Source organism: Eriocheir sinensis, chromosome 21, assembly GCF_024679095.1.
Source record: "Eriocheir sinensis breed Jianghai 21 chromosome 21, ASM2467909v1, whole genome shotgun sequence".
NCBI classification, from domain to species: Eukaryota; Metazoa; Arthropoda; class Malacostraca; order Decapoda; family Varunidae; genus Eriocheir; species Eriocheir sinensis.
Window position 1 is genome coordinate 3,845,009 of NC_066529.1, and position 24,396 is coordinate 3,869,404.

The 24,396-nt window shown below is 41.2% G+C and overlaps 2 protein-coding genes across 9 annotated transcripts in view; both read left to right on the plus strand.

The window, feature by feature from the left end:
• LOC127001548 (monocarboxylate transporter 3-like) overlaps positions 1-16,123 on the plus strand; it is a 59,174-nt gene extending 43,051 nt beyond the window's left edge. For all 6 annotated transcript variants that reach the window (XM_050866178.1, XM_050866180.1, XM_050866181.1 and 3 more), the window contains 13 exons: positions 1,177-1,372; positions 3,047-3,190; positions 3,728-3,913; positions 4,628-4,736; positions 5,365-5,491; positions 7,145-7,280; positions 8,230-8,496; positions 8,769-8,884; positions 9,483-9,711; positions 9,923-10,038; positions 10,732-10,855; positions 11,812-11,937; positions 12,533-16,123. In XM_050866178.1, coding sequence (XP_050722135.1) covers positions 1,177-1,372; positions 3,047-3,190; positions 3,728-3,913; positions 4,628-4,736; positions 5,365-5,491; positions 7,145-7,280; positions 8,230-8,496; positions 8,769-8,884; positions 9,483-9,711; positions 9,923-10,038; positions 10,732-10,855; positions 11,812-11,937; positions 12,533-12,699 — 2,043 coding nt within the window. In that variant the 3' untranslated portion in view covers positions 12,700-16,123. The remainder of the gene's footprint in view (positions 1-1,176; positions 1,373-3,046; positions 3,191-3,727; positions 3,914-4,627; positions 4,737-5,364; positions 5,492-7,144; positions 7,281-8,229; positions 8,497-8,768; positions 8,885-9,482; positions 9,712-9,922; positions 10,039-10,731; positions 10,856-11,811; positions 11,938-12,532) is intronic.
• Positions 16,124-17,654: 1,531 nt separating this feature from the next.
• Positions 17,655-24,396, plus strand: part of LOC127001551 (uncharacterized) — a 33,480-nt gene continuing 26,738 nt past the window's right edge. For all 3 annotated transcript variants that reach the window (XR_007755335.1, XM_050866188.1, XM_050866190.1), the window contains exon 1: positions 17,655-19,258. Coding sequence is in view for 2 of the 3 variants with exons in the window: in XM_050866188.1 (XP_050722145.1) it covers positions 18,226-19,258 (1,033 nt within the window). In the remaining variant the exon portion in view is untranslated. The remainder of the gene's footprint in view (positions 19,259-24,396) is intronic.

Consider the following 24,396-nt stretch of genomic DNA (forward strand, 5'->3'; position numbering starts at 1 on the left):
TCTCCATATACAGATACAAACTAGAGTGTACACCTTAAATGCCTCTTCCCATGGCCTCATCCATCCTGTGCACCATACCCTTTCCACACACCCCTACTCCATCCCTTCCGTCCAGTTGCTCCACTTTCCATCCAGCCCTGTCACCCCCAAACACTGCCCATCCTCATTCCTCATGCCCACCTCCCTCCCTTTCCATCCATCCCTGCTGTTTGTACATTCTCCAGTGTCTTAGCTATCCCATTCACTTCTACCACCTCTATGCACTCCAAGTCCTGCCCATCCCATTCACCCTTGCCTTCCCACCATACTTCCTTTCCCATTCTTCCTTCATTCCTACACATCTGCCCCATCTATCCTGCTCATATCCTGCCTCCTCACACTCCTCATTCAGTTTAGAGATCACTATTTTTTTCCTTTCAAAATCTGTGTTGATTGTCATCTTGCTGAATTGAGCCACAAGCCTCCACAATGTTTCAACAGATTAGCAGGTGTATTGTATCAAGCTTTACTTTACTGTGATTTCAGCCAATTTTTTTTATGAGAGTTCATTTTATTAGCATCATTAAAAAGAAAATTATATCTTACTGTATATCACTGAAGCTCATGTGGCACAATTCTTCTATTCCTACCCAGCATTTCTTTTTAAATTGTTTTTATAAAAGCTAAAAAAACTTCAGGTATTGTTTTGTAATCTCAAGTTACACTTTATGATACGAGTACCACAGGGAATCACTTAACAGCAGGAGTGTCATACTGTGCAGGTGTGGAAGCCAGTGTTCACGAAAACAATAAACAAGTTCAAGGCTAATCTAGGGGTGTTACATAATTATTTTCATTCTCACTAATTGTCATCTCATGACTCAGCATTTTCTGACAACATTTTACATTCAATATCAGTGCTAGTTTATTTATTGCTTCAGTTACCTGGTGTCAAGGGTTTTATATTTTCTTCAGTGCCTTTCTTCTTCCCTTACTCCTGCCTTCCACCAATATAATTTGGAACAATTTTCTTACGATAGCCAGTCTCCTGATCTTGGGTTTGTATAGGTTTATTTTGACACCCCACTGTGCCTAAATCTGCCCCTTGCTCCTTTTAACAACATTCTGCCTCCTACCAACATCATCTTGAACACTAGTCCCTCCTCACCTAATGAATGGCCCTTCCCTCCTCCTCAGGCTACCCATGTGGTGCCCCCTGATGGAGGGTGGGGTTGGGTGGTGGTGGTGGCTTCGTTCATGTGCAACGTAGTGGTGGATGGCATCATATTTTCCTGTGGGATGCTGCTACCTCTCTTCAAGGAAGAGTTTGAGGTGTCCAACTCTGATGTGTCCTGGGTCAGCTCCCTCCTTGGGGGTTTTTACCTCATTGTTGGTGAGGAACTCCACTTACCATGTTGTGTCACTCACTCAACAGTGATTATAATATTTTATTGAGATATTTTAACGTAGCACAGCTTCTGTACATCAGAATGCAACATTGTATATATGTTTGAGTGTCAGCTGGAAAAATTTGGTTGTAGTGATTTAAGAGAATTTGTTTTGATACAATAGATTTAGACAAGACTGTGCTTGGCACTGTTGCAGTTAACCTTTGCTTGCACTTCCACCAAGGAGTTGTTGTAGAGTAGCATGGATGTTCAGCCACAAACCCATGAGCTTACGGAAATTATATCATTGTTTTTTTATGGATGATGGATGAAAATAACCCTTGAAGGTTACATGAACAGCTGTTAAAGCACTTCTCAAATTTATTTATTTATTTATTTTTCAATGAAAGTTATAATTATGACTACCATACATACTTATCTTAGACTATAGAAGCTTTTTTCAAGGTTTCTTGCAATATGTTGTACATAATTGTTAAACTTGCTCTGTTAGGATCAGTTGAGTGAATTCATGTGTTGAGAGGAACTGATTCAGGGATTAGGTTATGTGATAGTGAGTGATAAGCAAGTATAAAAGGCTTAATTTGGAGCTATTGTGAGGTTTCTACTTGAACAAAAAATAAAGTGACTCATCCCCCTGGAATATGGGAAATACAAAGCCCCAAAAGATATTGTCACACACTAATTTGTCACTTAGCAACAACCAAAACCAGCTAACACGAATCACTGTTCACACACAGAACAATGAAGTGGAGATTTCTCTTGCCCAGTCCTTTGTGTCACGTAGTGAAGTCTGAGAACATCTCATGCATAGAATATCATTGTGATTTCATGGCATGATCAACTAAATATGATGCCAAAGACTAAGATGTACAGACTTCCCCATAATTTCTATCTCTCTAAAAAGATTATAGTCCACATTTAGTAAGACAATCCTGGACCAGAGTCTCTGGGCTATAAAGGGCCTCCAGACTACCAGGGTCCTGACAGGACCCTGAAGCTCCTGCCCAGTCATGTCTGGTACTGATGTGGTTCTGCTGCTAGAATCATTAAATTCACTATCAGTGCCCTTTATATGAATATCTTTAAATATACAATTGTTAAAAGCAATTTCTGAATTGTGCACATAACCTATTGTAAATGCAAGCACTGTAGTCTTGAAGTATAGCACTGGCCCAGGTACATATCAATTTGAGATCAATAACCACTATAATTTAGGGGGTTGGGGTAATGTAGTAGACTAGACCTTTTCACAAGTGTACTTTACCATCATGCAACATGTTTTGTCTGTTGGAGAGGGAATTTTGCAACACCTTTATTACTTGCCTAGTTTTCAGAAATACAATATTTAAATATTGAATCAGAGAGCCAGTTAGGAATAGTAAAGCTAAATGTGTAATAGAATTAAATAGATTTAATCTAATGATTGAAAATTGAATTCACTCTTTCATGTGTTTTCATCATGAGCCAAAATGAATAATTCATCTACTGATGTTTTAGTTAATTAGTAACTCATTTTTGTGTTCCAATGTTGAACTAAGAATTTTATAGGATATGTAGCTCTTTACCTTTGCCGTATTATTTGGTCCCTGGAAAAGGTTTAGTTCTGTGATGAATCGAGTTGAAAGACAGACCACTTATAGTTATCTTATACATTTCAGGTCCATTTGTTTCCGCCTTAGCAAATGCATACGGGTTCCGAACTGTGTGCATCTTGGGTGCAGTGATATCTTCAGTGGCCTTTGGGATTTCTTCCTTTGCCACTTCCATTTACTACCTCCAATTTACTTTTGGAGTTCTTGGTGGTGAGTGAAAGGTCTTTGAGCATGGATTTTAATCTCAGTGTATACATATATTATTATCACAAGGCATGAAATTAGTATGTGCCATATCTTCAATAGTACCTTTCATGTTAGTAGTGTTTAGGATCAATATCCATGTATATTATGATGGGTTACCAGTAAGTAAAAGGCATGAAAGCTTGTATCAATGTAGAGCAATATCAGGATTTGTATAGCAAATTTAGAAATGATCTTAAACTTTACATTATGTAACAATAAGCCCTGGCAGTGTCATAACCAATGGGGTTGAGTGTTTTATGTGTCCGTGGGTTATGGCACAGCTCAGAGCAAAGTATTGGATTATTGATATTTAAATTTACTAATGCAGCTGCTTGCACCATCAATAGCTGAATAACCTTTGATAGATAAGTATATGTAATAGATAAATATATAAAACTATGTGTTAAAGATGAGTTGAGCAGCATTGGAATTAGGGGTTATTCTTAAAATAGAACTGTGTAAATAGTATGCATACCTTAACACATGTTCCTTGCTTTTCAGGTATTGGATTTGGACTCATTTATGTGCCAGCTGTGATTGCCACGGGCTTCTATTTTGAGAAGCGTCGGGCACTGGCCACAGGGATTGCAGTGTGTGGGTCGGGTATTGGTACCTTCCTCTTCGCAGCGCTCAACAACTTCCTCATCCCAGTGTTAGGCTGGCGTTACACCCTTGTTGTGTATGCAGGTGAGCAAGCGTAGTGAAAAGTATGATTAACCCGGTAGCAGCAGGGATCATGTTTCTTAATGGTCCCTCCAAGCGAGAAAAATGAGAAAAAATCACCCCTCACACAAACCATTTCATAATATATATCAAAGCATTTGTGATCAGATTATGTATCATCTATTTTGGGGGGTTTAAATCATGGTACAAATTTGGCCCATCGCTGCTACACGGTAAAGCTACAAATTTGGCCTGTTGCTGCTACCGGGTAAAAGCATTGAAACCTTGAGTCATTTTCTGCCATTAGCCAACTTAAGGTTATTATTATCAGTTATGTGCAGATGCTGCAGATTTTTTAAAGTTTTATTTTAGATAAATTGTAAAAATGTAAAGTTGTCATTTACTGATTCCAGTTAGATATAATGATTTTCCATAACCTGTCATGTTGGGTTTTGTATATAAAGTTTACATACATATATGATATGGGGTGTTTTGAATTTTATAGATAAAGGGTTGTTTTGAATTTTATATGATTTGTGAATGTTAATGTCATTGTTATTTCAGTGATATTCATTTATATTTTCAATTTATGAATATCATAATTGATGTGTAATCATTATTTTTGTGATTACTGCATTTAGCACATTATTTTCTACTATTACTGAGAAAAGGTACATAATATAGACGATGTATGAATAGATTTATATCAGTGTAGCAAGATTTGTTTCTTGTCCTTAGGAATTACCCTGAGCTGTGTGATATTTGGCTTGGCCTTCCGCCCACTCAAGCCCACCACCAGATACACAGACGATGACCTGGAGCCCCCTGGCACCCCGCTGCTCATGAGGTATGTTGAGCACCTTGGGACTAGCAATATCAGGATACAGTCAATACTTAGCTGTGCATTTTCCTTACATCAGTTTATTTATTTTTATACGATCGTACTTATTGTTTATTTGTCTCAGAAAAGTGACTTGATCACTAGGTATAATAATGCTGGTGATGGGGATGGTAATGGTACTGAATGATCATAACTATATCATAAGTACAGGCATTCCAGCTTTATGATTGGGCTATGTTCTTGGAAAAAGTGATTGGGAACTTAAACAATCATATATTGAAATTGAGGTTAATTAATAATGTTGCCTTTCTGGACTTGTATATTGAGCAGCATAAAACCCCTAATATTTAATACATGTTAACTATCTTTTATGGCCTGCGTTGTTTTCAAATAATTTCCAAAGTGATTATAAATGTGTATTACCTGTACATTTGCATAAATTATACATGAAATAGCATAAAGACTGAACCGATCATAATTTTTTGCTAAAGGTTTTCAAAAGGAATAAATAAACTAAACTGAGTATTAATATAGATTTTGAATATGTAACTGGTTGCTTACTTTGGCTTATGGTATGTAGAATAAGAAACACACAAGTAAGGTTACTAACAAGTATTTTTCTTATCACCTCCAGAATCAAACGTGCAAGGGATGAACAGATGAGACAATGTGCATCTGCCTTGTCCATGTCCCCGATGAATTCCAAGACTCCCTCCAGGGCAAACCTAGAAGACCCATGGAATGAAGGGGAGGCAGCAAAGGTATGCTTGTTTGTCTCATGAAGGAGGGGTAGGTCTTTCATTGCAAATGTTATTTTAAAAAATATATATATCTTAATCTTGCTACTCACTCACATTCTGTAAGTGCTCACATTCTCTAAGTGCCTTCGTAAAAATCATAATTTTTTCTTAATCACTCAAGAATACATTTGCTTTAAGAAGAGATTTTGGAAAGTATTGTGCATGTATGGTTTGGAAGGCAAGCTATTGGATGCAGTATCTCTATTAAGATGTCATTCCTGCCATGCCCTTCTCCAGCTACTGCTGTTGTGTATCTTTGCTGTGATTGTTGTCATACATCTTTTCCCACTTCCACCATCATGCATTAGTACTTCACCAGCCTACAGTTTAATTTCAACACAGGTACCCTACTACTAGACACCACAGATGGCACTAACATCCTACAGTTTCAATCCCTCTCTATAAGTGTAATGACCAGCACTTACCTATTTAGTGAGTGCCGAGGTGACTGATAACACTGCATTGAACACACGTCACATATTTATTGGGAAGGCTAGTGGTCAAACCTGCAAGATGATGTCGTGAATGTTACAATTCGAGTCACACTAAACCTTACCCTTACACATTTCATAGCAAAGCAAACACCTCTATTAACCAAATATGTTATAATCTACAGTCTTATGAGTCAGAATAGATTCTTAGACCACCAGTACAATGAGCATGGCTAATATTACACCAATAATACATACGCATTGTGGAAACAGTCAGGTTACTCCTTCCGGTTTCACCAACAGTCTCCTTCCGGTTTCACAGACAGTTTTGTGTCAATGGTGTGTAACGGCATGAATGCCAGCATGCTACTCCAACGTCTACTCTGCTTCTAGCTCATCCCCGGGGCCTTGGATGACCCTAGACTCCTCGAGAAATGAAGGAAGAGATAGGGACATCCCTACATAGGCATCTGCCACATTAACCCTACATTAACCCTTGGTGACCTAATAAATGGGTAGGCGGTGGCTGAGTGGTTAGCGTGCTGAATCAGCATTCACCACGCCATGGACAACATCAGTTCGAATCCCCACGCTACCACCTGGGATTTTTCAGTCACCGCTGAGTGGCCTAAGACTACCCACATGCTGTCCTGAAGACCACCCATCAACCTGGACTCTAGAAGAAACCGTCCAGTGAATCAAGAATGAGTTCCGGGGGGCAGCATGAGCCAAGCATAACAGGCGCCACTATAAAAAATTGCTTGCGCCATGACAGGCTTGGGCCGACCACCAGCTAGGCCCCTGAAGAAAGCCTACAGGCACTATAGGCTGAGATATAAAAAAGAAAAAGAAAAAAAAGACAGCACCTGATAAGCCCATCTATGCTTAAACATCGACCACTGACCTCTATGCCTTTCCCCTCTAACCTTTTTCCTTCTCCTTCTTTCTCCCTTTTCCATGGCAGCAGGTTGTGGCTACACTTTCCACACTATGACTATACCACTCCATTACACCAATGTTTTATTTCATCAGCACCATTCATTGCACCGTCACCAACATTTTCTGACATCTACATCCATGTCACCCTGCAGTATTTACTACCTTCACCTTCCCACTATTGTCTCACACTATTCCTCATCACCCATTCCATGCGTCTAACACATTGTTGCTCATTGCTTCATAGATTGCTACCAGGAACGCCATTGCGAGGACCCTTCTGGAGAGACACGGGGGCAACATGCACAAGCGATACAGCTACCCGGGTATCATGGTGACTGGACCTGAGCCCATCAAAGAGGAAACTGAAACTCCCCTCATTGGTAAGCATAACCATTGTTGTTACCCTAATTATCCTTTCCATACTGTATTGTTTGACATGTCTCAGCTCAGAGAAGTACACATCCCAAATAGCGCTCCCTTTTTTGGATCGTTGGACCCCATAGAAAAATATTTTTATTTCCTGGGATAATTACAGAAATTTAAAAGTTCTCACAGTTCTTTTCAGCACTAGTCTTAATATATAAACCAAAGTGTAAATCGATATGAAAGTTCCACTCTTACTTTTAACCTGTCCGCTGCGATTGGAACGAATTTGGCTTTCAATGGTAGCCTGATAACATATTATACTCCCATGTCTTTCTCTCCCTCTGTGGTGGATAGTGGAGTGTTTCCCACGTGGTATTGGTATGCTGGATATGCCCTCCCAAGGTGCAGGACTTTACATTTTTCTTCATTGAATTGTAGCAGCCACTTTTTGATCCATTCCTGTAGCTTGGTGATGTCTTTTTGTAGGAATACGCTGTCAACGGGTAGATGTTCATAAGCAAAAGTCTCAAGATTCTGGGGAAAAAAGTATTGACTCAGATTACCGGGATGTTGAAAATATCCAATAATGAGAAACTTTAATCCCTACCCTGTATGGTTGGATATCTCTTATGTTAAAAGGGTTGGCATCAGAACTGACATACAGCTGTAAGATAAACCTTGATTCCTTATTCTAGTGTAATGGAGGGCAGTCATTGTGAGAAAAAAGCTAACGTCTGCAGCTCTGCAAGCATGTATGAAGCCTGTCAAAACGATGATAATTTTAAGAGGTTCATCTTAGAAAGGAGGCCAGTATAGCTGAAAACTACATATACCTTCATACATCTGATGCTCTTGATGTGCTCAGAATCTTATGTCTCTTGGGAGTCCCTCTGAATATTCTATGTAATGGCAGTCCGTGTACAGTTAATATTAATAGATGCTGTAAAAATCACTCCCTTACAGAAGCAGATAGTAAGGAGGAAGCAGACAAAGAAACTGAGGAGGAGTGGGAGAAACAGGAAAAGCAGGACACGCAAGAAAAACAGGAGAAGCAGGAAAATCGAGTGCTGGATGACAACAAAAATGAAACCCAGATTAAAAATGATGCCAAAGAGTGTGAGGCAAACGGCACCATCCCCCCCCCTACCCTTGATCCTGGCTATGGCGCACCTCAATGCCCTCGGAACAAGAGTGCCCCAGTGCTAGCCCAGTGCAACATGCTTTCTATGGGTAAGTGGTTCTCTTTCATTTTCCAGTAAACAATAATGATATAACCGTTGACTCTCTAAGCATTTTGTGGTGTGATGGCATTATGGTCTCAATAATTTTCACACTGTAATAGCTTTGTATCTGTTCTCAAAACCAGTTAATCCTTTCTTGAATTTATGTATGTGTTCATATAATACAAAGTCACAGGACTGCATTATTTTCTGGTACTAAAAGAATTGTGCTCCTTGAATGTTTGACACTCTTAGACACATAGCTATAACATGTCCCTCCAGAACACCTGAGACGACCCTCCAAGCTGGCCCTGCGCACAGAGACAGCTCGGCCATTCTACCGTGATGACATCTTCTACTCAGGGTCAATGCGGCGCCTCCCAGAGTATAGGAGCTCGGTAAGCTACCGCCAAGATTCAGTATTTTTTCATTGTGGGTATGTGTCCTACCTTGGGTCAGTAGCTATGATATACTGCACTTATTTAGTTTAGTTATAGCTGGGCATTTTTATTATAAGGAATCTTTTAAGGAAATTTCATGAAGGCCAGGAAGTCTGAAAGGTTCTCAATTTAACATTCATATACCGTATTGAACATACTCTGATAACTCAAGTGCATATTGAGTACATATCTATAAATTGAGCCTTCCTCAACATATTGTATTATCTTCTGTTAAGTGACACTTTTATGAACTTGTATGATGCCATCAGAAAGAAAAGAGTAGAAAAAATGTCTTTGTTCTTGTGTTTCTATCTTATAGTACACAAATACAAGCAGTGGTAGAGGAACCCCTAGTCTTCCAGTCTAGTTCCTTTTGTTCCTTTTACATTTTGCATAGAATATGAAGAAACCTACATTTCAAGGCCATGTATGTAAAATGTGGCCCATAGAGTCAAAGGTACAACTCCACAAACCTATCTTTTAAAATCTGTTGGAGACTGCATGGCAATATTCATTATAAGGCATTACAGACTGAAAGAAATTGTTTTTCCATCAGGAGTCAGTGGAGAGGTACCACCAGTCAGTGACGCAGCTGCCACCCATGAGTGAAATAATGGAAGAGGAGGAGGAGGGACGTCGCTGCAAATGCTGCCCCACCTCCATCACAAGCGTTATCTCTCGCATGTTTGATATCACCCTCCTCAGCTCTCCAACTTTCATTGTGTTGGGACTTGCTGGTTTCATGTCTCTCATGGCCCTCTTCATCCCATTCATGTTCCTGCCAGGTAATGCCATCCCTCATGCAGACATGTTTTTCTTTGTTTCAAGACTAAAATAGAATTAGCACACAGTGTCAAATAATATGCTATTAATCTTAAAATTCTTTTCATTGACATTTAATATAAGTGAAAAGTATTTAAAGTAATTATGTTGAATAGCTAACAGTTTGTGTAAACATGCCTTTAGTGTTAACACATTATGATTGGTGTCTGGTAGGTTATGCAACCCAGCAAGGGATCAGCAAGGGCTCCATTGCCACCCTGGTCTCCACCATTGGCATCACCAACACTATTGGCAGGATTGTGTGTGGCTGGATCTCTGATCATCCCAAGGTGAGAGCTTTATTCACTTCTTAATTTGCATTTACTTTCTTACTGGGTTATGAAAAGTCACCAGGGAAGGGGTCCCCTAGCTACTTTTTTTTGAGTCAGCCAGCATGGTGCAGATGTAGCACCTGCTGGCAGAATCAGGCCTGGGATTAACCTTCAGAGGGCTCTGCATATGGGCTCATGCCAAAGTTTACTCCATATTAGATAAGTGCCTTCAGGACACACTCATTGTTTGGGGTGACTGGTACTGAGAGAGCTGGCTATGAGTTTATGGTTTGGTCACTATGGGTCTGGTACTAGGAACACCAACAGCTCTCTCCTGAATTTCCAAAGATCTAGAAGGTTGAAAATTACAACCTGTTAGTATCAGATACCAAAGCCTTACTATTGGACTTGGTATAGTAATGTTGGAGGCATAGTAATGAGACTGACCACATCCTTGTAAGAACTTGGAGGATCCTTCACAACTACCTGTTTTACCTCTTTCCATTAAAGATATGGTTTCTATATATCTAAACTCCTATACATCTTTAAAGCTATGTAAAGTATTTTAATGCTATAATTTTCTGTACTCTCATAACCTTACTTCTTTTCCTACACTGACATTCATCCCTCTCTACTTTTAATTAGTGTATTAACAAAATAATTTGTACAAGGTCAGGGATTCAAAAGAAACAATCTGTGCCTTCCTTACAGGTGGATGCATTGTATGTGAACAACTTTTCTCTCATGCTGGGGGGTGGAGCAACCATGCTGCTGCCAGTGATAAGTGATGAATCCCTTCTTCTTGCATATGCTGTGGCCTTTGGTATCTCTGTAGGTATGTATTAGCCTTTCAAAAACTTATAAGATTATAAACCTCCCATTGTAAAGTAGTGCACATTAGAATGAGAGGAAAGTATGAAAAATGTAAATACAACAATTTGAAACATTATCTGTAGAGACCTGCTACGGAACTTTGACAAACAGGTGTCAGACATAATCATGTATAGATATATTCACATATGAATAAGTTTAAGTACCTTGGATCAGTTATGTGTAAGCATGGTGGTACAGAAGGAGAGACAAGAGAGAGGGCATTGCAAGGAAAAAAGGTGGTAGGGTCTTTGAGACATATCATGAATGGCAGAAGTGTGAGCATGGAGGTAAAGAGGGATTTGAGAAATACAGTAATAGTACCAACCCTCACATATGCAAGCGAAACATGGGCCTGGAATGAAAGTCAGAGGTCTAGAGTGCAGGCAGTGGAAATGAGTTATTTGAGGAGTGCTTGTGGTGTGAGTAGAATGGATGGAATGAGTAATGAAAGTGTGTACGAGCATTTTGAAATGTGTCACTGGGATGAAGAGAAGAAGTGTGGAGTGGTTGAAGAAGTGAAGCGACAGACTTTAAAGTGGTTTGGCCACATGGAGCGAATGGAGGAGAGTAAGATGACCAGGAGGGTGTATGTGAGTGAGATAGAGGGAGGGAATGTTAGAGGACGACCTCCAGTGAAATGAAGAGATAGGGTGCAGGAGTATGTCGGGGAGAGGGGTGAAAGATCCTTGAGAAACTATGAGCAGGCAAGGAGGGAGTGTCTGGATAGAGAGAGATGGAAACTATTCTGCTGTGGCCATCCCCTGGTAGGAGCTCCTAGGAGCAAGCGTCAAAGATGAATGAATGAATGAATGAACCGTAGATAGATACCTCAAAATAGGCAGTGGTTTAACTAGGTTTACTTATTGGCAGTTTTGTTAAGTTTTCTCAAAGGAATTAACATTGTCCTTCCAATTCCAGCTGCATTTGCCTCCCTTCGTTCCATTCTTCTTGTGGAGTTACTTGGCTTGGAAAAGTTAACGAATGCATTTGGCCTTCTGCTTTTGTTCCAAGGCATTGCAGGCATCTTTGGAAGTCCAGTTGCAGGTATGTTTGCAAATGCTGAGTCTTAGTTCAACTGCTGAGGTTAGAAAATCAATAGAGCTAGCTTGTTTTAGTAGAAATGGGTTAAATCAGTTTATATAAAGCATATTGCTGTTTTGGGGAATCAAACAACGTGTGCCAAGAAATTTTGGACATGTAGCTTTATGTAAAATAATTAAATATATGTTTCATTAATTATTTTGAAACAACTTTTAAGAACAGACAATTAAAGAAATTCAAACTATATTCAGCAATCTATAAATCTTAAGGTTATATTGATTTCTTCTCTGATTTGGTTTGCATTACCAGAAGTATATATATATATATATATATATATATATATATATATATATATATATATATATATATATATATATATATATATATATATATATATATATATATATATATATATTAGTGTATATATATATATATTATAGTATAGTATATAGCAAATTAACCTGTTTTATTATATTGAAGTATAGAATGAAATTTTCTTTCTGGCTCTTTGATGAGTGGCATCTCTCATGTGCTGTATGGAAGAACATATGTACTTTATTGAAACTAATACTGATGTATATTTTTACCCATCCATCAGGTGCATTTGTGGACATGACCCAGAGTTATGACATCACCTTCTATGTGTTTGGCGGAATCTTCGCCTTCTCCGGAGTCATGTGCATTCCCCTCCGCTATATCAAACGGTGGGAAGACAACAAAAAGAGCAAGCAACAAATGGCTAATGGAGTGGAAATGAAAGCCTGAGGTGGAAACGGTCCTCACAGTGTCAGAAATGATACAGGTGTTGCAGAAACAGTAGTTGGTATTGATACACTGTTGATGCTTGATAATAGTGATGGGTTCACTATGTATTTCTAGAACATGACTTCTAAAAGTTCACTTACATTTTTTTGTAGAAAGATACAAAGAAAAGAGTTTCATATTTTGTGTGAGAGATGTGAGTGCAAAGAAAGCCTTACAAAGACAATACTGAACAAGAATAAAACACATCCATTAAGACAAAAGGAAATGATTAAAGAAAAGGACAAAATGAGTTCAGTGATGAGTCTAGCCTTGGGCAAAGTGTTCTACTTCTAAGTTAATATTCTAATACAATTTGCCTTCTCTTAGATAATAGGCACTTTGGATGAGTAGAAACCATGTTGATTCATCTCCATTGCAAGGAGAGTAAGCACTGCATGATTTTTGTCAGAACATTATTCCTTGTGGCACATCAAAATGTCTTATTTCAGTAACATTTAACAGTAAATTAGTGCACATGCATTATGTACAATGCATAATTACATTGAAAACATTAAAAATAGAATTCAAGCAATATGTTAGGTACACTACTGGAATAATCAAGTTATGAATATGTACTTTGAATTTATAATTTCTGTGCCATCAAAAAATCATAACTTTTATAAGGAACAAAAGCCAGCTAGTGAGGGAAAACAATATTTCTGTTCATGAAATCTACATTAGGTTTGACACTTTTTCATATTCATGTCCTTACCATCCATTATCATTTGGTCAGTCATTCAAACTCAACTACTCATTAGCTCAGCATTCACTTCATCAACTGTATAGTATCATCCTCTTATAATTAACTAAAACATGCCTTTTTGTGGTCTAAAGATCAATTTAGTACTTATTTAATATATTATTTTTATGTTACTCTATAGTCTATACTTTCTCTTGCCTTATTGCTGTTCTCTGGAACAAATTTTTTACTGATACATGATGATTAATGTATTGGTCAGTTCCCATTACAATATACTTAGTACATGTTGATTTCAGTTGAAAAGTACTGAGGTACAAAACTGTCTCACAGTTCAAGATTTCTCTGTGTGATACTTTTAACCAAAAGACACCCATGGATCAGCAGTGTTGCTATTCACTGGGAGGAAGAAATGTAAAGTCTACAGTTCACTCAAGGAAATCAATAAAGAAAGAGTAGGTAGATTCTTAGTTGCTAGTTGTTTAAAAATGAACATATTTTTTATAGCAAAACATTTATGTTAGGATTTCATAATCACCATAGATTTAGTCTACCATTATATTCCTATATATAAGGCTAAATTAGTTGAAACTGGTAAATCTGACAAAATAAAGGCTGTGTGACACTGTCTTCAGTGAAGTAAGTAGAATGCAGTAATATTTACTGGTGTTTAAGCTTTGAAAGATTAATTAGCTCTATTATGGAAGCTCTGGAAATAAGATGGTGTTCATTATTGATTGAAATGATAGATGAGGTTGTACTTAACAAACAGTAATTAGTCTCTGTAGTTGTTTGTTTCTAAAATAGGGAAGCATATAAAGGGAAAAAAAAAAAAACATTAGACAGAAAGAAATGTGCAGGGTAGCTGTAAATTACAGTTTCATAGTCTTGCTTAATGCTGCTCATTGACTTGTAGTATTGCAAGAATATTTGAAGTGTACAAATTGCTTAATTAATGGTTGATATCCAGTTCAAAACACTAGAGATCCCACTACACAACTAATGTGTCAGATTAGAAAGCAATTTAGCATTCTGCATGGCTGTTATGGAGGTGAGAATGTACTTACTGTGCATACAAAGAAAATAATTATTGACACACACACACACACACACACACACACACACACACACACACACACACACACACACAATGTAAATAAAACACTACCATGCTATCTACATAGTCTTAAAATGGATTTTCATTCATTTTTTGTATGTGCATAATAGGAAACACCTGACATGTTAAATAGTGTTAGTAATTATTTAATTCATTATTTTGTTATGTAGGGTGGCTGGATTGCTCTGTGGGTAAAGAGCTCAGCTCAGAACTGAAAGTTGTGAATCTGATCCTGGCTCACAGCAGCTTCTTGGTGAGAGAGGCAGCTCTCTCTTGTAACACTTGCAGGGTTATATGGTCTTGGCTACCTAGCTTGGGGGGATTCTTTTGTCACCTTTAATCATTATATAATCATATACTACATGGAAGCTATCAGATTAATTCAGATAGGATATTAGATACATTAAATACAAAAGTTCCTTATATGTGTCAAATTTATCTTTAATATGACTTCCATATTGTATAGACAAAATTTAAAGTTATGAAAATGTTGAACCATAGCATTTTACTGTATATGGTTTCTTCATATCTAAGTTTCAATTAGTCTTATTATTTATTTAATATGTGCCACTTGTCCCTTGCTGAACAAAAGCTCAAGTGTGATATAAAGATGATATTAAGATACTCTTTTATTTAGCTTCATCTAAAACAACATATACCAACTTTTCATCATCAGAGTTGTATCTGTAGTTGGGAATGAAACCTCAACCAGAATAGTTCTCTGCAAGGCCAACGCTGTATCAGCAAGTGCTTGTTATATTTTCTCTCAAGTTTTTGTTCTATTTATATTTAGAATAGAGTGAAGGTTGTTGCGTGTGTTTCATCAGAGGCACATTGAAGACATCCAGCTCCCTGGGACAAAGCTCAATGTGGCTCTCACTTCCCTGGCGCACAGAAAATGATCAAATGAGTAAGTTTATCATCTACTTGCTGCCACATAAAAGATGCATAACACCCACTCTTCTGCCCCTGAAGCTGCCAACCAATGTGCTCTTAAGTGATAATAGTTGTGTGCAATAAAATGAATTACATTAACTTTATTATATATCCAGGGGAACAGACCTTAGTGTGTGTGTGTGTTTATGTCATCAGTGTGTATGACAATCTGCAAGTGTATACACACTACAGCAGAAATGCACTTGGGAACTTATTAGGGGAAACCATGTAACTTTTTCTCCTTTGGCTAATATATAGTTCATGTTCATACAGCATGAAGGTAGCTGTTTTTGGAGGTGTGCATGGCTCTCATGACCTCTCTGAGTGAGGCCATGTGTTCAGAGCATTGATTCAAGTATAATACTTTGTTTGTATATAGCCTTGTAGGTTTTAAGCTTTTATACTGGACAATAACAAGTGAGGGTAGCAGTCCCTCCCTTGTACCCTATTGCCCTGACACAGATATAGTTATTGAAGTAGCATAGCTCTTGTGTTTTGCTAAGGAAGACAACCCAAGAACTACCCAGATGTCTTAAAATATTTTTTGTAAAGTTGTTTTTGTATTGTCAATAGCATGTAAGATACAGGTTCAAAACCCTTTCCCAAAGGCCTACATAATACAATATTACACTGAATATGTTTTTCATTAAGCCTTTCCTTCAATAGTCTGTCTTATGAAAACTTGCCCAAACATTATTTATTTAGATATAATATCCAATCTCTCCATATGACAGCTCCATTACACTTGATGATGCATCCTCTGAATTGTTCATGCATTTTTTGTTATGTAAAGACTAAATCACCGCAGCCTACTCCAGTCCAGCAGATGTCACTTGGGACAAGTTCTCTCAACAAATCTTTATCTCTGTAGCAGAATAACACAAGTTTGCATGTCCTTCCCGGGATAATATTTACATTTCTTATTCCTGTGGCATTTTTTCCGCTCTTACCACTTTTAAGTCTTTTCCTGTTCTTGCTTTACTAAATAATTAATTCCCCATTTTCTGAGGGAGGTAGCGCGCGCTCCTTTTAACCCTAGCATAGCTTCAGCTGCGTGTGGCTCGGATGGATTCTTTTATCTTTTGCGCATTTTGTGAGAGTTCTTTTTATCGGTGTTGTCTAACTATCAACTTTGCATCACGCGATAACAATGCACGGCTTTGTAGCATCGATTAATCAATCAATGAGGGCATACGCCGGGGGGCGCGTCGCCTCGCCCACCCTACGATGCCAAGTCCGGATGTCCTTCCGGGAGAGTCTCCATGCAGGCCCCCTTCCCATCCTGAGTAACCTACCTCCCGGCAGGATCTAACGACTTGCTCAAGCCACGAACTCCGTGAGCGTCCCCTTGGCCTACTCCACTCAGGATTGTTCATTACAGAGGCAACTCGATGAGCTGAGTCGGCTTCTGGGTAACGTGATCTGTGTCATCTCGAACAAACATGTGGAGGTATCACACCTTCCTCCATGTGTAGGGTGTGCTCCAAGGAAACTATAGAGTCCCCTTGTTGTGATCAGTGATATGACTTATTACAAATTAGCCTGTAGCTACATAGGCTATGTTTGCACTGTTGTTTATTTATCTATATCTGCCTATCTTCATGTAGGCCTACGCGTATGCATCCAGTTTTCTTTTTATTCACCTACCCATCTATATTCATTTATCCTAATCGTATATACTGAGAGAGAGAGAGAGAGAGAGAGAGAGAGAGAGAGAGAGAGAGAGAGCATTCTTTGATAGAAAATTATTGGGTGCGCGCATACGGATGTATAGCCCACTGAGCTCATCGTACGTGTATAATCCGATAGCCTGGAAAGTCTGCAACAAACCCTATTGGCAGAGTACGGGGGCGAGGGACGGGAGGGAATGTAGGTGAGAAGAATTACGGCATATTAACCGATACCTGTTGTAAAAGAGAGATACAGGAGAAAAAAAATAGTATGGGGCGCTAGGAAAAAAAAAAGCTGAACGACAACACTGATGATTTCCTGGCACGGGCACAAGTATACAAGTTATTCCCAGATGAAGCTCACCGCACCTCTCGGGTTGCTGGTATGGACATTGTCTGCCACGATGAGGCGAGACAACAACTTCACTTCACACCGTATGGGAGCGTTAAACTACGGTGACACTTAAAATTAAATAATATTCCTTCCGAGGCGAAACCAAAGGAGCAAAAGTGTGGCACAAAATGAGTTCCTGGCACCTCCAAAGGAAACTCAAGCGCCCAAGTACACATATTTAACAAGAATTTCATGGGAGTTTAGGGCATTTCCAGGGGTAGTTTAATGACCCTGGGAGTAGTCTGACCCTTCTTCTATGCTATGATTGTGGAAAAGCACTCATGGAGACCCGATTGATCTCCTTTTTGACCTTTGAAAATAGTTGATGTGAGAAATGGAAGCGTCTGAGAATACCGTGTGGGGAGGGAGGGGTGTCGGGACTCAGGAAGACAGTGATTCACAAGTTCAGTAGCATGTGCTCTTTCATGCGGGATGGTGTGTGTAGTAGTGCAGCGTGTCATCTCTTAGTTATACGCTGCGAACGGCTTTGAGGATGTACAGCTTTATCTGACCCTTTGTATCGTTGGCTAAGCGGGATAAGTCGCCATGCTGCGTAGAGGTCATGGGTAGAACAATACATCGTGAGTTTTGAGCCGCCAAGGGGTTAAGCTTATGCTGGTGGGAAGGAAACGGAGAAAAATCGTGCGTGGGCGAAGCATCACGAAGCTTGAAGATGACGGAGAGCCACACGTACGTCAACACGGGCCCAGCCGCCGCCAAGACAGATGACACCGCTGATATAGGCTTCCTGACAGATGCCAACATATATTACAATCTTCCGCCGCCCCTCCCCTCAGCACACTGCCGGGGGGCGTCACTCCCTCGCGGGCACTTTGCAGCACACCATCAGCTGGCGCGTGGCTCGTCTTCCTGCCCTGCGTCCCCCAAGCTGCTCACTGCTTTTCCTCCTCCTCGACCTGATGTAAACCGCCACGAGAAGGGAGCGAGGGAGGCGCCCACACCCCCGGCCAGACCGTCTCCTGTCGTGACGCCCAGGCATTGTGATAATGCTCAGGAGGGTGATGGAAAGGTTTCACGATCACCGCCTCTCAAAGCCCGAGGAGCAGCCAAGCCAAGGGGAAAGAAGCTGCCACACACGCGTTCCTTCGACCTCGACCACATATACCAGAACCTGGTGAGGGTTGCCTCCAAGCCTCGCAGCAACTCCTTCAGCATCGATCTCCCGTGGAGGCGGAGGAAAAAGGTGGTGGATGTCACGCCGCCGGGCATCAGAGAGGACTCCGGTGAGGATAGCCACATCGGACTGACGCAAAACGAGGCAATTCCCCCAAAGCCAGAGCCGCCAAAGGAACCTGTCTCTGTGGCACCAATGACCGGGGACTACCTGGGTATTTGTAATAGCAGCAGCAGCAGTAGCAGTAGCAATGGGAGCGAGAATGATGGTGTTGCCGGTGATTGTACAGCGGAGATGCGGCCCGGCGTCACCTACCTCAGGAAGCACGGGCATCGGGCGAAGGCTGAGAACAGCTCTCAAGAGGAAGCTGTCAACTTGCTCTACCACACCACTGCCACGCTGCCCATGCCCGCTGGGAGGTCTACCCAGGGTGTCTCCGGCCCTGACGACGCCCCGCAGTCTGGCGTGGACCAGCGGCCCGTGCTGGACGTGAATGCAAACCTTGATGAGTGGCTGCGGAAGGAGCGATGGCTGGAGAAGAAGCGATGCTCACGGAACTTCAGGTCAACAAGTAAGTAATCCTCGTAGATTAGGAATGGATCTGTTCAGTTGCATTGGAAGATATTTAAATGCTTGCATAGTATAGGGTGTTTATTGTTATGCTAGTAATGTGGTAGGTCATTTTATTGACCAAGGGCGCAGCCAGAAATATAATTCGGGGGGGGGCAGAATGACTACGATGAATGTAAAACACTGCAGGGGGGCCCGGTCCCCCGTGCCCTCCCTTTGCCTGCCCTACTGTTGCTGACACGTCACTGCCGCTGCTGCATGGGTTGGCGGGTGTTACAAATTACGCCTGGGTGAGGGTGCCGCCCAAGAACCTCCAGCCGTCAGTCAGAGGGGCGTAGCCTTTTTTTCTTAGTTTACTGCAACAGTTGTGAGTATTATGACAGGCTATGTTAAATTATTGCCTCTAATGATAATTTAATGCTTGGCTTATCTCCCAGAAGCATTTACTATTTTATATGTGAAAGTCTTCATATATTTTTAAGCCAGCGGTGTCAAGTGGTTCAGATATTTATATAATTCATAATGTGCTAATGGTGACTTTTATGTCCTCTTCATCTGCTGCTAAGAAGTATTTCAATTTACAGACTGCAACGATCATTCAAGAATCTTTGCTGGTTTCTTTTCGTATACGAAATGATATATTGCATAACATCATCCATTTAGTTCTCTAGTAACATCAGATTTTATCGGAAAATATAGAAAGAAATAAACATTGAAAATATCAGTTTGATTAATGGACACATGCTGTTGTTCCATAAATATCTCGGGCTGGGACGTAGCCGCTTATTCAGGCTGAATGTCATCCTGATTGAGGACATCGGCCTATCCCGTGTCCTACTTTGTGGCTGAGGTGATAGGTCGTTGTTTATTGGCACGGCACGCCGAGTGGAATGTATGCTTCATTTTGATTTCCTTCTTTATTATTATTGCCCGCTTTCAAATAGTGAGTCTTCAGCATGTCAGTGACTATGATCTTGATATACTTAGTTCCAAACAGCACAATCTTTCTAGTTTGCCTGGAGGCAGGAATGTGACATTAATATTGGGCTCAGCAACGCCATAAAAAGCACCCATAATTCACGGAGACAGACACGCGGCCTGATGACTGGCGAGCCTAGAGTCAGGTGTAGATCATAAAGTTTTTTTTTTTTCTTTGATCACACATCAGTCACGGGTCTGACTGTGCATCCTTGTATAAACTGACAGCGTCATGTTAATCGTTCCGCGAAAAGAAGGTTGAAGAAAACGCGAATGAGGGAGGATTGTATACATAACAGTTTATTTCTTGCGGATCGTGACGTCATGTAAACACGGCATACCTCTTAAAATTCTTTGTCAAACAAACCCGCGCTCTCAATATTTATGCCGGAAAGTATCGCTCACCACCTCCAACCGATGTTCATTTTAATGGCAGAAGGTGTGTGGGTGAACGAAGATTTGGGACGCAGACGAAGGCGGGCGGAAGGAGAATTGGTTAAAGTGAGTTCTAATTCTGGGCGGAGGCGAAGAATTCCTGCGCATGCTGAAAGGGTTAGCGGGGATGATTGACGCGCAGGCTGATACGGCCCACCAACGTGCGGCTTAGGGCGAGTCTGTTATATTGTTGCTGAACGTGTCTTCCATCTGCCCTCTGCCCGGCCACCCTGCAAACACTTCCTCCTCACCGCTCCTTGCTCTGCCTTTCCTTCCGGTCCACACATGGCGTGTTCGAGTGTGAGGCTGTTGAATTGTTCCTGAGCGTCAGTCTTTCGTCTGTCATCTGCTTCTCATTCATCACAGCTCTTTCCTTCCGGCCCACATGAATTTCGCGAGAATAAACAGGGAGAAGCAAGGAGATAGATGGCAGCCCTTTATCTTGACAAGCTAAGATCTTGCATTTGTGCCCGAATGAAACGAACGTGTTACTTCATCCGTCCTGAAGTACCGGTACCTTGGACAATGTTTATACAGGAAGAACACAATAGAAGCTTTAGCAGGTGTAGGAGAAGGAAATAATAACAACTTAGGGCAAGACCCAGCCAGCAACGAAAAAGTAAACAAAGATAAGGTAAAACAATATATAACAATCAAAGGAACGAAGAAGAATAGTAGTAGCGTAAAGCAAGCAGTACGAGGCATAGGAACAGAAAAAGAATGGTAATATACATGAAAATCTAGCAGGTATCGGAAGATAACAAAATACAGCAAAGCAAGATGCAGCACATACAGGAACGTAACTGAGTAACTAGCAAATCAAACAAGATCTAATAGGTACAGGAGAAGAAACGGATATTAATTTGCAGCAAGGCGTAACAGATATTGGAATAGTAAAGAATGGCAACGTTAATGAGTATGAGGCGAATTCAATCCATACGTTAATCCTTTCTTTCTCTCGCTGGTTCAAGGACGCAATAATTAACGAAGCATTCACAATAATCCTTTACTTGCAGGACTTCACACGGCCTCACCGCTTTGGGTTGAACAAAAAGGAAACGAAAGAAGCCTGCATTTAATGTGTTTAGTGTGCGTTCAGCAGCTTGGCCGAGGCGAAGGGGCAGTGATGTGTGTGTGGGTTGCTTGCTTACACCGGTGTGGCTTTTTTTTTTTAGCAGCAGCTGAGTTTTTTTTTAGTTTTTTTTAGTTTTTTTTTTTTTTTTAGGGGGGGACTGTGAAGAGAAATGTGTGCATGATGGAACCTGGCAATTTATCTTTCAATGTATATTTTCCTTCCTCATTCTTTCCCTTATTTTCTTTCCTTTGTTTCTAATTTGTTTGTATTTTTTTTCCGCTTGTTAATAGCTTCATCCTTAAACAATTTCCTCCTCGGATTCATTTTTTTTTTCTTGACATTCTCTCGTTGGCTCCTAACTTTGTCAGGCAGGTGTGTGTGTGTGTGTGTGTGTGTGTGTGTGTGTGTGTGTGTGTGTGTGTGTGTCAAGAGCGAGTGTACAAGTCGCGGATCACACCCACCACCACTACCACCATTACTACCACAACCACCACCACAACCACTACCACAACCACCAGTCACCCCCAAACGACACACTGTCCTCAGCACCCAGATCTTTGCCCTCACTCAGACCTCTAATTCTGTCGTGCTGTGGTGTGCTGTGCCCATTTCCCTTCCCTTCCCTTCCCTTCCCTTCCCTTTTACGGCCCCTCCTCCCCCCCCACTGCTCCCTGACACACTCGCGAGCATGCCATCACCCCAATACTGTCAGTGCATGAACCTTTCTGCATGGATGATTTTGCTCCTATCTTTAGTGGGTTTGTGGGGAGGGAGGGAGGGAGTGGCTGGGTGGTTAAGGACCGCATAATTAAACATTTCGGCGCCCAAGCAAACATATATTTGACAAGGCTTTCGTAGGAGTTTTGGGCATTTCCAGGGATAGTTTTATGATCCTGGTGGTAGTTTAACCCTTCTTCTACGACGTGAACCTACAAAACCACTCATTAGAATCCGACTGATCTCATTTTCGGCCGTTGGAAATAGTTGATATGAGAGGCGGAAGCGTGTAAGAATGTCAACCTAAGTCCCTTGATGACGAAGAAAGGAGGCTGCAGAAAGGGGAGATTAGTGGAAATAAAAGGATAAGGAGAATGATTACTTAGTTTACTCTAAGATAGTAAACATAGGAGGGAGGATGATTTAGGTGAACTAGGAGAGAGAGAGAGAGAGAGAGAGAGAGAGAGAGAGAGAGTTCAAGCTGCTCACTCGCTTCGCTCACGTTATCTGATCCCTCCTTGGCATAAATTTATTGCTATATGCTACTGGTCTTAGTGGGAAACCTCAGATTACATGCACGTTTTAACTTCAAGAGGAGACCGACACACACACACACACACACACTAAATGCAATGGTTCGTGTGTGTGCGTTGTTACTATTATCATTTTCATTATTAATACTCCTCTTGAATGATGGTGTCGGTACTGGTGATGCTATTCCTATTACTTTTACTCATGGTTACTAGTGGTGTTGTGCTGGGGGCTGTGTGCTTGCCTTTGCCTCGCGTCCAGACCCTCTTGAAGTTCCCACCCGTTCAGCGACAAACATGTGGCTGGTAGTCAGTATACGAGGAGGGGGATGAAGGAGGCGAGGACGGGGAGGGGGAGTGAGGTGGCTGTTGAAACGTAGATTACAGGACTTATTTACAGGAGCGCTTCGCCACGTGTTGTCCCGCTGTGTGAGGTGCCTGCTGGTGGTGAGGGATGGTGTACCGTGTAGGTGTGCAGTATAGGTGGTGAGGGAGGGATTTCATGTCTTGCTTGGTGGTGGTGGCGGTGGTGGTGAGTGCTTCTTTGGAAATAATGGTGTGCGAGTGTTTGTTTGGTAATAACCGTACTAGTAATAGAGGTGATGCTGGTGTTGGTGATGGTAGTGGTGGTGATGCTGAGTGCTCCTTTGATATTGTGGTAGTGCTGGTTTGGTGGTGCTAGTTAGGGATGCTCTCTCTCTCTCTCTCTCTCTCTCTCTCTCTCTCTCTCTCTCTCTCTCTCTCTCTCTCATTTGTCGCTCTGTGTGAATTAAGCTACCCTTCCACCCATCCCTATCTCTCTTCCTCCTCTTTCCCTTCCTTTCCTCCTCACTTCCTTCCCTCTCCCTCTCCTCCTCACTTCCTTTCCTCCCCATTTCCGTGGTCTGGCACACAGCTTCTTTTCTCTCCGTCTACTGTGTGAATTCCCCCCCCCCCCTCTCTCTCTCTCGTCCGTCTTTCCCTTCCCTTCCCTCCCTCTCAGTGCTTTGTGTTGCCCATCTGTGCCTTCTTTTCCCACGTGTCTCCTTTTTTTATTGTTACTCGCCGTGCCTCCTCCCAGTTCATGTTTCTTAGAGGATCTGCGTCCCCCCTCCTCGTCCTCCTCGTCCTCCGTCTTGCGCGGGCTTAGGGGCTTAGGCCTATTGCAGTGACTACCCCGCCACTCTCCTCCTGCCATGTTTTGTAAGGGACTAATGATGGAAGGCAAGAAGCATGCAGGAAAGACACGTTTATACCTTGAAAATACACGTAACGCGGTTTGGAGAGAGAGAGAGAGAGAGAGAGAGAGAGAGAGAGTGTATGTGTGTTCTTATCATACCTCCGTCTAGCTTGGACAGTAATTAAGAGAGAGAGAGAGAGAGAGAGAGAGAGAGAGAGAGAGAGAGAGAGAGAGAGAGAGAGAGT